Source organism: Oncorhynchus nerka, linkage group LG10 (genome assembly GCF_034236695.1).
Source record: "Oncorhynchus nerka isolate Pitt River linkage group LG10, Oner_Uvic_2.0, whole genome shotgun sequence".
Classification (NCBI taxonomy): domain Eukaryota; kingdom Metazoa; phylum Chordata; class Actinopteri; order Salmoniformes; family Salmonidae; genus Oncorhynchus; species Oncorhynchus nerka.
Genome location: NC_088405.1, coordinates 65,191,683 through 65,207,822, shown reverse-complemented (window position 1 = coordinate 65,207,822; position 16,140 = coordinate 65,191,683). Strand labels below are relative to the sequence as shown.

Sequence of the window (16,140 nt, the reverse complement as noted above, 5' to 3'; positions counted from 1 at the left end):
CCTTCTGCAACCAATGGTTCAACTTCTTTTTGTTTTTTTTCAATAATAGGTATAACATTTAACGAGCATCTTTCCTGTTGATCCTTAGATATGGTAATCCCAAGGTATGTTACTTTTTCCTTGACTGGAATATTGCATATAGAGGGTATCACATCGTCTTTAACAGCAAACAATTCTCGCTTATTACGGTTTAGGCTCTGTCTGTGACTACATGTCAACATGTCTGTTGTGTGCACAGTGCGCATTACGTAACCACCCAGGCTCACTTTCTAATTGGTGCAGAAGCTGTCAGTCCAAACCATGCTCTCCAATGGACTTTCTGCTTTCTGTCAAACTCAGACACCATGTTCTGTCCCCGGGGGCTTGGAGATTTCTTGGAGCGTAGTCTGAATGCCACTCAGAGGAGTGCGTAAACAGGAATCTGGGGTTCAGACTCCGCGCTGGGTTTATCCTAAAGAACTGAACTAATCGATATGAGCCGCCCGTCCTCTGCGGGCGGTGGGGGCGGAGGACTCGGTTCCGGGAAAGCAGGCGGAGGAAAGCACGGCGGTTCGGGGGGAGCTGCTGCCTCAGCTGCAGCCGCTGGAGTAGGAGCTGTGGCCGGGTCTGGCTCGGCTCTACCTGTCGCTGCTGTTGCCTTGCCCTCAGCATCGCTACATGGACAATCTGCTGAACTTACAGCCTTGTTCGAGTGCCCGGTTTGTTTTGACTACGTTCTGCCACCGATTCTGCAATGCCAGGCCGGACATCTTGTTTGCAACCAATGTCGTCAAAAGCTGAGTTGTTGTCCGACTTGTCGCGGCCCTCTCACCCCGAGTATCAGGAACTTGGCTATGGAAAAAGTTGCTTCTACTCTACCGTTTCCTTGTAAGGTAAATAAAGACGGACATGTGTTGAAGCCGAAATATGCAGTTACATGACTAGCTAGCGTGTTGTACTTATTGCCATGTAGTAGCTAGCCTAGCTACTTAGCTCGCGCACACTTTGACAAGTAGGTGTGCGAGCACCTCGTGCGCTCTCGTCCTGAGATCAAAACATGTTGCTGTTGGGATGATGATGCATGTTTGTAAATCACTAGGCTGTCGTGTCTGTCCCATCAGTTCTCTTCTGGTATATTGTACTTGTGTACTTCGCTATACATTAATCCGAAACAGACAGTGTATTCGAACTAAGCAGATAAGGTTTAGTAGTTGTAGCCACACATGGGTCACTACAGGTGCATATTCTTAACTGCAACAGTGAAGCAGCTAGTTAAGATCAATATTGTGTTGTCATCATGGTTAGTCACTTGTCATGTAATTATCAGAGAAGATCAGAATTGAACCGACCACAACATTCAATAATGCCTGGCAAAGTGCAAGAAACCTTTGTCTGAACTAACGTTATGGTCAGATAAAGTATGTTGTGTTGTCATAAGGGCCAAATATGTTGTCATTGACTTTGAGTGAATCACCCACAGCGCATTCTGTAAATCATCTTAATCATTCACACTGTCTTGTATGATCAAATCAAGACGTTCAATGGTGCAGATGTCATCACACTTATTGCTCAATATCCCAGGGTCCTGAGGGTCAGAGGTCACTGAGTGGAGTGATTGAGGTAAACTTATCTGTGTGAAAAACAGCAACATAAACCCATACAAACAAACACACCCTGACGATTGCACACTTTACATGGTGACGACAGCCTCACAATACACACACAGATCAGATGCCTACATACACATTGATGCACCCTTTGGATTCCCACATTCTAAACAGAGCAGGTTTCATGTGTACAATTACATTGGCTCTCACTACTCTCATTCATGCTTGCTTGAACCCATTCAGTCAAGCTCTCTTCTTTATAGTAGTGTGAAACACACAGCAGCTCTTGTATCTCCTCTCTCTGTCAGTCAGGCAAGTAGTCGCTCCTGCTCTGTAATGGTGCTCTGATTGCATTACGGAGGCATTCAAGTTGTATCCACGCTCTGTGGTGCTACAATCCTGTCAAAGATGATCCCTGCTTCATCCTCTTTCTCTGGGAGAGGCTAAAGGCTGTGCCAGAGAGAGAAGAAGAGCGAGAAGGGGGTATAAAGAGGCGAAGGGCTGGGGCAGTAATGTGGTGGATGGATATACAGGCAGTTATTTGTCCTCAGGTGTTTTCAGTGGGGTGCTAAGGCTTCTGGCGCAGCACCCAGGCCTGCAGAGACTAACGTTTGAGGGATGTGTGGATCCCTGCCTACCAGTAATCAGTGAAACAATCTTAATTTCTCAGTAGTACCAACATAGAAACTAAGGCTGTGACAGTCATGGAGTTTTGGACGACGATAATTGGAAAGCCAATACTATTCGAATAGAAGAAAAAAAAATGACTGCATGTGCTGCCATAGAAATGGAATGAATAAAACGAGCATCCCCATCCATGTAAATATTTGCATAATGGGTGGACTGGCGGCCGGAAGCAGGAAGTAAAATATGTGCTAAAATATGTGCTGTGATTGTAATGTCAGTTTAGTTTAATCAACCAAAGAATAGATTCCATTGCTTGAGCCACATCAACATCTTTTGAATGAACATTGTACATTACCATGGAAATTATTAAAGCAGGAAGCACCAGTGACTCGGTCTATAAAAAAGTGATCAAATGAAGCAGATGCTAAACTACAGGACTGTTTTGCAAGCACAGACTGGAAAATGTTCCGGGATTCTTCCGATGGCATTGAGGAGTACACCACCAACCAGAAGCCATGGATTACAGGCAACATTCACACTGAGCTAAAGGGTAGAGCTGCCACTTTCAAGGAGCGGGACTCTAACCCGGAAGCTTATAAGAAATCCTGCTATGCCCTCCAACGAACCATCAAACAGGCAAAGCGGCAATACAGGACTAAGATTGAATCCTACTACACCGGTTCTGATGCTTGTCGGATGTGGCAGGGCTTGCAAACTATTACAGACTACAAAGGGAAGCACAGCCGAGAGCTGACCAGTGACACAAGCCTACCAGATGAGCTAAGGACCCTGAGACGAAACACCTCCCTCTGCAACTGGATCCTGGACTTCCTGACGGTCTGCCCCCAGGTGGTAAGGGTAGGTAACACATTGGCCATGCTGATCCTCAACATGGGGGCCCCTCAGGGGTGTGTGCTCAGTCCCCTCTTGTACTCCCTGTTCACTCAATACTGCACAGCCAGGCACGACACTCCAACATCATCAAGTTTGCCGATGACACAACAGTGCTAGGCCTGATCATTGACAGCAATGAGACAGCCTATAGGGAGGAGGTCAGAGACCTGACCATGTGGTGCAAGGAAAACAACTTCTCCCTAAACTTGATCAAGACAAAGGAGATGATTGTGTACTAAAGGAAAAGAGGACCGAGCATGCCCCCATTCTCATCGACAGGGCTGTAGTGGAGCAGGTTGAGAGTTTCAAGTTCCTTGGCGTCCACATCACCAACGAACTAACATGGTTCAAGCACACCAAGACAGGCACAACAAACCAAATCAAATCCAGTTGATTTATATAGCCCTTCGTACATCAGCTGATATCTCAAAGTGCTGTACAGAAACCCAGCCTAAAACCCCAAACAGCAAGCAATGCATGTGTAGAAGCACGGTGACTAGGAAAAACTTCCTAGAAAGGCCAAAACCTAGGAAGAAACCTAGAGAGGAACCAGGCTATGAGGGGTGGCCAGTCCTCTTCTGGCTGTGCCGGGTGGAGATTATAACAGAACATGGCCAAGATGTTCAAATGTTTATAAATGACCAGCATGGTCAAATAATAGGTCTGGGACAGGTAGCACGTCCGGTGAACAGGTCAGGATTCCATAGCCGCAGGCAGAACAGTTGAAATTGGAGCAGCAGCATGGCCAGGTGGACTGGGGACAGCAAGGAGTCATCATGCCAGGTAGTCCTGAGGCACGGTCCTAGGGCTCAGGTCCTCATCCGAGAGAAAGAGAGAATTAGAGAGAGCATACTTAAATTCACACAGGACACCGGATAAGAAAGGAGAAGTACTCCAGATATAACAAACTGACCCTATCCCCCCGATACAAAAACTACTGCAGCATAAATACTGAAGGCTGAGACAGGAGGGGTCAGGAGACACTGTGGCCCCATCCGATGATACCCCCGGACAGGGCCAAACAGGAAGGATATAACCCCACCCACTTTGCCAAAGCACAGCCCCCACACCACTAGAGGGATATCTTCAACCACCAACTTACCATCCTGAGACAAGGTCGACTATAGCCCACAAAGATCTCCGACACGGCACAACCCAAGGGGGGCACCAACCCAGACAGGAAGATCACATCAGTGACTCAAACCACTCAAGTGACGCACCCCTCCTAGGGACGGCATGAAAGAGCACCAGTAAGCCAGTGACTCAGCCCCTGTAATAGGGTTAGAGGCAGAGAATCCCAGTGGAAAGAGGGGAACCGGCCAGGCAGAGACAGCAAGGGCCGTTCGTTGCTCCAGAGCCTTTCCGTTCACCTTCACACTCCTGGGCCAGACTACACTCAATCATATGACCCACTGAAGAGGTGAGTCTTCAGTAAAGACTTAAAGGTTGAGACCGAGTTTGCGTCTCTCACATGGGTAGACCATTCCATAAAAATTGAGCTCTCTAGGAGAAAACCCCGCCTCCAGCTGTTTGCTTAGAAATTCTAGGGACAATTAGGAGGCCTGCGTCTTGTGACCGTAGCGTACATGTAGGTATGTACGGCAGGACCAAATCAGAGAGATGGGTAGGAGCAAGCCCATGTAATGCTTTTTAGGTTAGCAGTAAAACCTTGAAATCAGCCCTTGCCTTGACAGGAAGCTAGTGTAGGGAGGCTAGCACTGGAGTAATATGATTTTTTTTTTTGGTTCTAGTCAGGATTCTAGCAGCCGTATTTAGCACTAACTGAAGTTTATTTAGTCCTTTATCCGGGTAGCCGGAAAGTAGAGCATTGCTGTAGTCTAACCTAGAAGTGACAAGAGCATGGATTCATTTTTCTGCATCATTTTTGGACAGAAAGTTTCAGATTTTTGCAATGTTTATGTAGATGGAAAAAAGCTGTCCTTGAAACAGTCTTGATATGTTCGTCAAAAGAGAGATCAGGGTCCAGAGTAACGCCGAGGTCCTTCACAGTTTTATTTGAGACAACTGTACAACCATTAAGATTAATTGTCAGATTCAACAGAAGATCTCTTTGTTTCTTGGGACCTAGAACAAGCATCTCTGTTTTGTCCGAGTTTAAAAGTAGAACGTTTGCAGCCATCCACTTCCTTATGTCTGAAACACAGGCTTCTAGCGAGGGCAATTTTGGGGCTTCACCATGTTTCATTGAAATGTACAGCTGTGTGTCAACCGCATAGCAGTGAAAGTTAACATTATGTGTTCGAATGACATCCCCAAGAGGTGAAATTATATAGTGAAAACAATAGTGGTCCTAAAACGGAACCTTGAGGAACACCGACATTTACAGTTGATTTGTCAGAGGACAAACCATTCACAGAGACAAACTGATATCTTTCCGACAGATAAGATCTAAACCAGGCCAGAACTTGTCCGTGTAGACCAATTTGGGTTTCCAATCTCTCCAAAAGAATGTGGTGATCGATGGTATCAAAAGCAGCACTAAGGTCTAGGAGCACGAGGACAGATGCAGAGCCTCGGTCTGATGCCATTAAAAGGTCATTTACCACCTTCACAAGTACAGTCTCAGTGCTATGATGGGGTCTAATACCAGACTGAAGCATTTCGTATACATTGTTTGTCTTCAGGAAGGCAGTGAGTTGCTGTGCAACAGCCTTTTCTAAAAGTTTTGAGAGGAATGGAAGATTCGATGTAGGCCGATAGTTTTTTATATTTTCTGGGTCAAGGTTTGGCTTTTTCAAGAGATGGTTTATTACTGCCACTTTTAGTGAGTTTGGTACCTAATCCGGTGGATAGAGAGCTGTTTATTATGTTCAACATAGGAGGGCCAAGCACAGGAAGCAGCTCTTTCAGTAGTTTAGTTGGAGTAGGGCCCAGTATACAGCTTGAAGGTTTAGAGGCCATGATTATTTTCATCATTGTGTCAAGAGATATAGTACTAAAACACTTGAGTGTCTCTCTTGATCCTAGGTCCTGGCAGAGTTGTGCAGACTTAGGACAACTGAGCTTCGAAGGAATACGCAGATGTAAAGAGGAGTCCGTAATTTGCTTTCTAATAATCATGATCTTTTCCTCAAAGAAGTTCATGAATTTATTACTGCTGAAACGAAAGCCATCCTCACTTGGGGAATGCTGCTTTTTAGTTAGCTTTGCGACAGTATCAAAAATACATTTTGGATTGTTCTTTTTTCCTCAATTAAGTTGGAAAAATAGGATGATTGAGCAGCAGTGAGGGCTCTTCGGTACTGTCTTTCCAAGCAAGTTGGAAGACTTCCAGTTTGGTGTGGCGCCATTTCCGTTCCAATTTTCTGGAAGCTTGCTTCAGAGCTCGGATATTTTCTGTATACCAGAGAGCTAGTTTCTTATGACAAATGTTTTTAGGGGTGCAACTGCATCTAGGGTATTGCGCAAGGTTAAATTGAGTTCCTCAGTTAGGTGGTTAACTGATTTTTGTCCTTGGGTAGGCAGAAGGAGTCTGGAAGGGCATCAAGGATTTTTTGTGTTGTCTGGGAATTTATAGCACGACTTTGGATGCTCCTTGGTTGGGGTCTGAGCAAATTATTTGTTGCAATCGCAAACATGATGGTATATAAATAAAATAAAATGGTGGTCCGATAGTCTATGACTATGAGGAAAAACATTAAGATCCATAACATTTATTCCATGGGACAAAACTAGGTCCAGAGTATGACTGTGACAGTGAGTAGGTCCAGAGACATGTTGGACAACACCCACTGAGTCGACGATGGCTCCGAAAGCCTTTTGGAGTGGGTCTGTGGACTTTTCCATGTGAATATTAAAGTCACCAAAAAGTAGAATATTATCTGCTTTGACTACAAGGTCCGATAGGAATTCAAGGAACTCAATGAGGAATGCTGTATACGGCCCAGGAGGCCTGTAAACAGTAGCTATAAAAAGTGATTGAGTAGGCTGCATAGATTTCATGACTAGAAGCTCAAAAGACAAAAACGTAATTTTTTATTGTAAATTGAATTTTGCTATCGCAAATGTTAGCAACACCTCCGCCTTTGGGGATGCGGGATGCATGGGGGATATGGTCACTAGTGTAACCAGGAGTTGAGGCCTCATTTAACTTTAGCCATCCCGGATCCGGTATCGTGACTACAGCCTCATTACCATAACGCAACGTTAACTATTCATGAAAATCGCAAATGAAATGAAATGAATCTATTTGCTCTCAAGCTTAGCCTTTTGTTAACAACACTGTCATCTCAGATTTTCAAAATATGCTTCTCAACCATTGCAAAACAAGCATTTGTGTAACAGTATTGATAGCTAGCGTAGCATTTAGCGTAGCATTTAGCGTTAGCATTCAGCAGGCAACATTTTCACAAAAACCAGGAAAGCATTCAAATAAAATCATTTACCTTTGAAGAACTTCGGATGTTTTCAATGAGGAGACTCTCAGATAGCAAATGTTCAGTTTTTCCTGAAAGATTATTTGTTTAGGACAAATCGCTCCGTTTTCTGCATCACGTTTAGCTACGAAAAAAAACCTGTATCCAGGATTGTGTAAATCTATCCGCAAGCTCATTAGCATAACACAACGTTAACTATTCATGAAAATCGCAAATGAAATGAAATTAATCTATTTGCTCTCAAGCTTAGCCTTTTGTTAACAACACTGTCATCTCAGATTTTCAAAATATGCTTTTGAACCATAGCTAAACAAGCATTTGTGTAACAGTATTGATAGCCTAGCATAGGATTTTGCCTGTCTTTCAGCATGCAACATTTTCACAAAAACCAGAAAAGGATTCAAATAAAATAATTTACCTTTGAAGAACTTCAGATGTTTTCAATGAGGAGACTCTCAGTTAGATAGCAAATGTTCCGTTTTTACAAAAAATATTATGTCGACTAATCGCTCCGTTTTGTTCATCACGTTTGGGTAAAAAAATAAATAATAATTCATTAAAAGTCATAAAAACGCGAAATTTTTTCCAAATTAACTCCATAATATCGACAGAAACATGGCAAACCGATGTTTAGAATCAATCCTCAAGGTGTTTTTCACATATCTATCGACGATAAAATCCTTCGTGGCAGTTGACTTTCTCTTCTGAAGAAATGGAACGCGCATGGACCTACAGATTACGCAATAATTTTGACACAGGACACCGGGCGGGACACCAGGTAAATGTAGTCTCTTATGGTCAATCTTCCAATGATATGCCTACAAACACGTCACAATGCTGCAGACACCTTGGAGAAATGACACAAAGGGCAGGCTCATTCCTGGCGCATTGACCTCCAGGCTCTGATCAGGCCCTACACCCAAACAAGGGCACTGCGTTCATCCACCTCTGGCCTGCTCGCCTCCCTACCACTGAGGAAGTACAGTTCCCGCTCAGCCCAGTCAAAACTGTTCGCTGCTCTGGCCCCCCAATGGTGGAACAAACTCCCTCACGACGCCAGGACAGCGGAGTCAATCACCACCTTCCGGAGACACCTGAAACCCCACCTCTTTAAGGAATACCTAGGATAGGATAAAGTAATCCTTCTCCCCCTCCCCCCCCCCCCCTTAAAAGACCTAGATGCACTATTGTAAAGTGGCTGTTCCACTGGATGTCATAAGGTGAAAGCACCAATTTGTAAGTCGCTCTGGATAAGAGCGTCTACTAAATGACTTAAATGTAAATGTTAAACATATAAGGAGACATTGGAACACAGCGCCCTCAGAATCTGGGGCATTTCCAGTATGAAACTTCATCTTGGTTTCGCCTGTAGCATTAGTTCTGGGGCACTCACAGATAATATCTTTGCAGTTTTGGAAACGTCAGAGTTTTGTCTTTCCAAGGCTGTCAATTCCATGCATAGTCGAGCATCTTTTCGTGACAAAATATTGCGCTTAAAACGGGCACAACTTTTTATCCAATAATGACATAGCGCCCCCATAGGTTGAAGAGGTTAACACAGTAAATTCATCAGGCTTAAGCCATGTTTCAGTCAGGCCAATCACATCAAGATTATGATCAGTGATTAGTTCATTCACTATAACTGCCTTTGAAGTAAGGGATCTAACATTAAGTAGCCCTATTTTGAGATGTGAGGTATCACGATCTCTTTCAATAATGGCAGGAATGGAGGAGGTCTTTATCCTAGTGAGATTGCTAAGGCGAACACTACCATGTTTAGTTTTGCCCAACCTAGGTTGAGGCACAGACACGGTCTCAATGGGGATAGCTGAGCTGACTACACTGACTGTGCTAGTGGCAGACTCCACTAAGCTGGCAGGCTGGCTAACAGCCTGCTGCCTGGCCTGCACCCTATTTCATTGTGGAGCTAGAGGAGTTAGAGCCCTGTCTATGTTGGTAGATAAGATGAGAGCACCCCTCCTGCTAGGATGGAGTCCGTCACTCCTCAGCAGGCGAGGCTTGGTCCTGTTTGTGGGTGAGTCCCAGAAAGAGGGCCAATTATCTACAAATCCTATCTTTTGGGAGGGGCAGAAAACAGTTTTCAACCAGCGATTGAGTTGTGAGACTCTGCTGTAGAGCTCATCACTCCCCCTAACTGGGGGTGAGAGACAATTACTCAATGCCGACACATCTTTCTAGCTGATTTACACGCTGAAGCTAACCTATTCCCCCTCAGGAGACTGAAAATATTTGTCATGGGTCCTCAGATCCTCAAAAGGTTCTACAGCTGCACCATCGAAAGCATCCTGACGGGTTGCATCACTGCCTGATACGGCAACTACTCGGCCTCTGACTGCAAGTCACTACAGAGGGTAGTGTGTACGGCCCAGTACATCACCGGGGTCAAGCTTCCTGCCCTCCAGGACCTCTACACCAGGCGGTGTCAGAGGAAGGCCCTAACAATTGTCAGACTCCAGCCACCCTAGTCATAGATTGTTGTCCCTGCTACCGTACGGCATGTGGTACCGGAGTGCCAAGTCTAGGTCCAAGAGCCTTCTAAACAGCTTCTACCCCTAAGCCATAAGACTCCCGAACAGCTAATCAAATGGCTGCCCAGACTATTTGCACTGTCCCCCCCTCCTTCTACCCTGCTGCTACCCTCTGTTATTATCTATGCATAGTCACTTTAATAACTCTACCTACATGTACATATTACTTCAATTACCTCGACACAGATGCGCCCGCACGTGGACTCTGTACCTTTACTCCCTGTATATAGCCCCTCTATTGTTATTTATTGCTGCTCTTTAATTATTTGTTTTTCTTATCCCTTTTTTCTTAAAACAGCGTTGTTAAGGGCTTGTAAATAAGCATTTCACGGCGCATGTGACAAATAAAATTAGATTTGAGTTGATTGCTTCGCAATACCAGACAGCCATTGTGATTGTACCCATGATTTTACCAGTCAAATCGCCAGGGTCAGAGGTTCCAAGCCTGTTCTGTTCATTCTATTTCTATTTGTTATTATGACGGTTATTTTATATTCATAACAGTCTTCATCCATAACCGTCAGTTATACACTATTTGTGCCAGCCCTAGTCGAAACCTTAACCCTCTCTAACCTCCACTGGGGACAGGTATCCCTATGACAGACAACCGCACAGGATCCAAACCTAGACATTACAGCTCTTGTTCTACCAGTAATGGTTCCTCAGAATGGCTGTGTTTACCTTCTCTAAAGCTGCAGCCCACTGCTCCACTGTGTTATATGGTGTTTTTATGCAGATCCATTTCCTCAGGAGCAGCTCCATATTTAGGCTACATCTCTGATAGGCTTTTTGGACATCCTCCTCTATCCAGTGAGCTGTTTTATGTAACTACTTGTAATGTCTTTAGGACTTTTTCAAGCCAAGCCCTTCCCTCTCTCCTGGTGTTAGTGTTGTAACAGTCTCTGTATTTGGCCTGCAGCGGCCACACTGTGTAATGGGATTAGACATGGATATGAGGAGCCCCAGGCCTGCCTTCCTGCCTGCATGGACTAACAGTTTATTTTGGGTAGGAGTCCGTCTATTCTGGACCGGTTCCTCTGCAGTTAGTTGTTGTTTACACACACTATGCATTGCCTGCACTCAACTGCCTGGCTTCCTGATGGGGTTTATCATTGGCTACAAGTAAACAGACACATACCCAATCCTTTCTGCACCCCTTTAATCACATCCCTTATCTGAGTGATTTCAGAGTGGCAGAGCCTGATTGCAGCAGCCAGGGGACCACAGACACTAACCTAATTAGCCTATACATACTAGGAGTGGCATTTGCACCATAATAATGTTTCATTCTCGCTCACTCACACACAACAGGTAGGCTTACACACAAACCGTCTAACACACATGTCCTCCCAGACACACACTCACTCACCTTGTGCAAAGCCTCCAATCCCCAATCTCATAATTAATAATAATGAATTAATTAGTAATCTGAGGACAAGGGAACTAATAGGCTACTTTGAAGCAAGGTAAGGACATGCCTCATAATATGTATTAAAACATTCAATTAAGTATATCTTTTCAGCTCATTGCAAAGTGTTGTGACGCTGATGAAGCCTGCCTTCCGTTGCTGTTTTATGCCTCTTCAAAACAACTGGGAACTCGGAAATCTCAGACTTCCGACTGGGAACTAGGAAAGACCACTAGGAACTGGGGAAAAAACTAACTTCGATTGGGAAAAATCGTTTTGGACGGTCATCTAACTTGGAATTCCAACTCGGCAACTCAAGCCTCTTTCTAGAGCTCTAACTTCCTGACCTGAAGATTACCGACTAGTGATGCACCGATATGACGTTTTTGGCCAATACCGATATCCAATATATCCAATATTTTCCTTGCCCCCCAAAAAACGGTACTGATAACCGATATGAATTTTTTTTAGCGGCGTTTTAAGCATTACAGTTAACTATTTAACACGCACACACATGGACGCAGCGGTCTAAGGCACTGCATCTCAGTGCAAGAGTGGTCACTACAGTCCCTGGTTAGAATCCAGGCTGTATCACATCCAGCCGTGATTGGGAGTCCCATAGGGCGGCACACAGTTGGCCCAGCGTCAGCCGGGTAGGCCGTCATTGTAAAGAAAAATTTGTTCTTAACGGACTTGCGTAGTTAAATAAAGGTTACACACACCACACGGATGCAAAAATTATTTTGTTGGCATTTACGTATGTCCCCATTACCAGTAAAACATAATCAAAACCTATTTCCTTCACTTACTTGCTGTGTTGTTTTTCATTTCTTCCATTGTTTCGTTCTCAACCGGGATTTCTATGGAATGGGTCAAAAAAGATACACGTCAAATAAGCTTGTTGACAAATCAGGATCTGAATATGATTGCACATCACATAATTTAACTGTTCATACATTTTTACGTAGTTTTTACACATTGATAACACTATAACTCATATTTCATATGTCACAACGATTCATCGATACATATGCTATGATACTGGTAAAGTTGTCTAGCGCACCTACAGTGCTGGTCATAAAAAAGAGTTTTCATCCATGAGCTAGCTATGTTCTTCCCCAAAAACAAAGCAAAACAACATCTATTTCAGTAGCTATAGTTAGCTAGGTGTCATCATCTAAAATAACCCTAATTTATAAGACAGTTCTTTTTCTTTTTTGATTAATGGTGGTCGGACCCATCTATGTGAAGTTAGCCACATTAAGTATTAGTGGACTTTGCGGCTAGCCTTCAAAATAAAAGTATGGCATAATTCTACTATTTGTATTAATTTCCATTACTGTCAATGACATACTTTTATTTTGAAGGCAAGCCGCAAATTCCACTTTTGTGTCTAATCCTTATTGTGGCTAGTTTCACAACACATAACCCGGTTCGGTCGAGCCTCACCAGCCAGATGAAGCTAGCAACAGGGTTAACTTCTTGGATATAGGGGGCGCTCTTTTAATTTATGGATAAAAAAACGTTCCCGTTTTAAACAAGATATTTTGTCACGAAAAGATGCTCGACTATGCATATCATTGACAGCTTTGGAAAGAAAACACTCTGACGTTTCCAAAACTGCAAAGATATTGTCTGTGAGTGCCACAGAACTAATGCTACAGGTGAAACCAAGATGAAATTTCATACAGGAAGTGCCCCAGATTTTGAATGCGCTGTGTTCCAATGTCTCCTTATATGGCTGTGTATGGGTCACGAATGAGCTTAGACTTTCTGTCGTTTCCCCAAGGTGTCGACAGCATTGTGACGTATTTGTAGGCAAATCATTGGAAGGTTGACCTTAAGAGACTACATCTACCAGGTGGCCGCTTGGTGTCCTCCGTTGCAATTATTGCGTAATCCCTAGCTGCGTGTATTTTTCGTTTGCTTCGAGGAGAATAACACAGCTGCCACGAATGATTTATCGTCGAATAGATATGTGAAAAACACCTTGAGGATTGATTCTAAACAACGTTTGCCATGTTTCTGTCAATATTATGGAGTTAATTTGGTAAAAGGTTTGGCGTTGTAGAGACTGCATTTTCTGATTTCTTTCTTAGCCAAACGTGATGAACAAAACGGAGCGATTTCTCCTACACAAATAATCTTTTTGGAAAAAATGAACATTTGCTATCTAACTGAGAGTCTCCTCATTGAAAACATCCGAAGTTCTTCAAAGGTAAATTATTTTATTTTAATGCTTTTCTTGTTTTTGTGAAAATGTTGCCTGCTGAAGGCTTAATGCTATGCTAGCTATCAATACTCTTACACAAATGCTTGTATAGCTATGGTTGAAAAGCATATTTTGAAAATCTGAGATGACAGTGTTGTTAACAAAAGGCGTGAGTGAATATATTTCTTTCATTTCATTTGCGATTTTTATGAATAGTTATGGTAATGAGCTTGAGGCTATAATTACTCTCCCGGATACGGGATTGCCCGACGCTAGAGGTTAAGTAGCTGGCTAGCTATTTATTTTCATGAACTGAAGTTCAATTTCAATAGGCAAACAACAAGTGGCTACCTAGCTAATACCTACTCACAAGGATTCATTGCTAAGAATAATGAAAATGACTGCAGTTTCTACTGGTCATTGTTTTCAGGCTGGTTGTATTGGTGCTCGCTAGCTACCACAGATGTTGCGGTCGAAAAAAATAATGATTTATTACCAATGCGGTATTGTTAACACATCGTTCGTGGCCGACTTTTGCTTGTTTGCAGACTGTTTTTGTACAGCTTTGGCAGTGCTACTGTATGTTTTTTGACACGCAAAGACCCAAACGGCGTTCCATAGCATGTTGTGAAGCTAATAGCAGTGACACTATTACTGTGTAACTCCGGTAGGGCAACATCTGAAAAATAGCTCACTTGCTTGTGGTTACCCGTGCTCGACCACTCGGCGAAAGCCAACATCACCCACGACAGAAGAAACAGTTGATTGTCAAGAGCAACGAATTCCATTATCTTGGCTTTAATTGATTTCGCCTTTGAGTTGTCTCGCTGAAATGTTCTTACTCTTTCAAATGACTGCCCGACTTGTTGACTGCTCCATCCACACAGCAGACATTGTGGGCTAGGTTAGGGATGCTGTGTTGCACATGAAGTGCAAAATTTTACATGGCGTCATTATGTCATGTAACTACGTTATATAGGTATTCAACGTAGCTTTGACATCGGTTTTTAACATCGGCATTAAACTAGATATCGGGCCGATACCAATGTTGGCATTTTTAGTTAATATCGTCCGATTCCGATATGTTCACCGATATATCGTGCATCCCTATTACGGACGACATGATTTGACCATATTTTTGGTCAAATCATTTGTCTTGAAAGCACCACAAGATGCTTTAGCACCAACAGCAGCTCTTGTGTTGTTTTCCACTCAAAGGCTATGTATCTGTTTACTGTAGGCTTACACGTGTGATAAATAAGATACGTAAAACGCGCCAGTTTAATTCCACTAAATTATGCAAATGAACCTATAGACCGATTTATATATGACCCGTCAAATGTATTTCCATCGACTGGTATTTCCATCAATTAATAGGCTAAAAAGCATGATTTCGTAATGGGATTTTTTTCTTCTTCTCCCGGACAATTGTCCGGCACCAATATTATATATCTGCTTTTCAATTTCTTTCCAGGCAATTAGCCCTAGACTCAGGAGAGTTAGAGCAGGGTGATCCAGACCTAGACCCGGTTTATGAGATCTGTGATGAGACCGAGAATAGTTTATAGTCTGATTTCACGGTGCAAGTGTTGTCGGGACATTCTCTTTTTGGGAGAAGCAACACTGTTAGCAGGTTGAGATTTGTCTTTCATATATTTCTTGATTGATTATCCCAACACAGTACACATTTTAATTGGATGTGTCAGGTGTGTATTGAATGAGTGGTTATGAGGTGCTATCAAATTAAGTCTGGTCATTCCACCCTGCAGCATCCCCCTTGTGGTTGCGTGCCCTGTAGCGCTGTGCTGGCCTGACTAGTCACTCCTGCGCTCCATTGCATGCTAACACTAATGACGGGCTCACTGATCCTACACTACCATTCTGCCTCTATGACCCCATGTTATTTTTAGAAGCAGGCAATGTGACATCTGCTTTGCATACTCCTCTGCTCCCTGAGACACAGGGAGCAGGCACTCACTGTGTGTGTGTGTGTGTGTGTGTGTGTGTGTGTGTGTGTGTATGTGTGTGTGTGTGTTTCACTAACATCAGTGTATGGGTCAGTGTTCACAGGAGGCAGTGGTGTCGTTAAAGGGATAGTTCTCCCGAAATACAATGACACATTGGTTTCCTTATTCTGTTAGCAGTCAAGGTATGAACAAGGTATAACAGCAATCCAGGCAATTTCTCTGGCAGTGGCTGGCACAGTTTTCAATTGCTAATGTTTAGCATTTGTGGCACAAATCCCATCAAGTCATTGGACCAATATTATAATTTTTCGCACATCATGTTCAAATCATCTATGTGATTGAGTTTCTATTGTTATTTATTTTTTATTGGATTGATGCGCGAAAAATGCTAATGTTGGTCCCATGACTTGAATGGTATTTGTGCCACAAATACTAAAACATTAGCATTTGAAAACTGTGCCAGAGAAGTAAATGAAAGCATGGATTGCTGTCAAACCTTG

The 16,140-nt window shown here is 43.3% G+C and overlaps 1 protein-coding gene across 1 annotated transcript in view; it reads left to right on the top strand.

Moving 5' to 3' along the window:
* The first annotated feature begins 334 nt into the window (after window positions 1-334).
* LOC115135846 (E3 ubiquitin-protein ligase Siah2-like) overlaps window positions 335-16,140 on the top strand; it is a 48,968-nt gene continuing 33,162 nt past the window's right edge. The window contains exon 1 of the mRNA XM_029670978.2: window positions 335-872. Within this exon, the coding sequence (XP_029526838.1) occupies window positions 474-872 (399 nt within the window). The 5' untranslated portion in view covers window positions 335-473. The remainder of the gene's footprint in view (window positions 873-16,140) is intronic.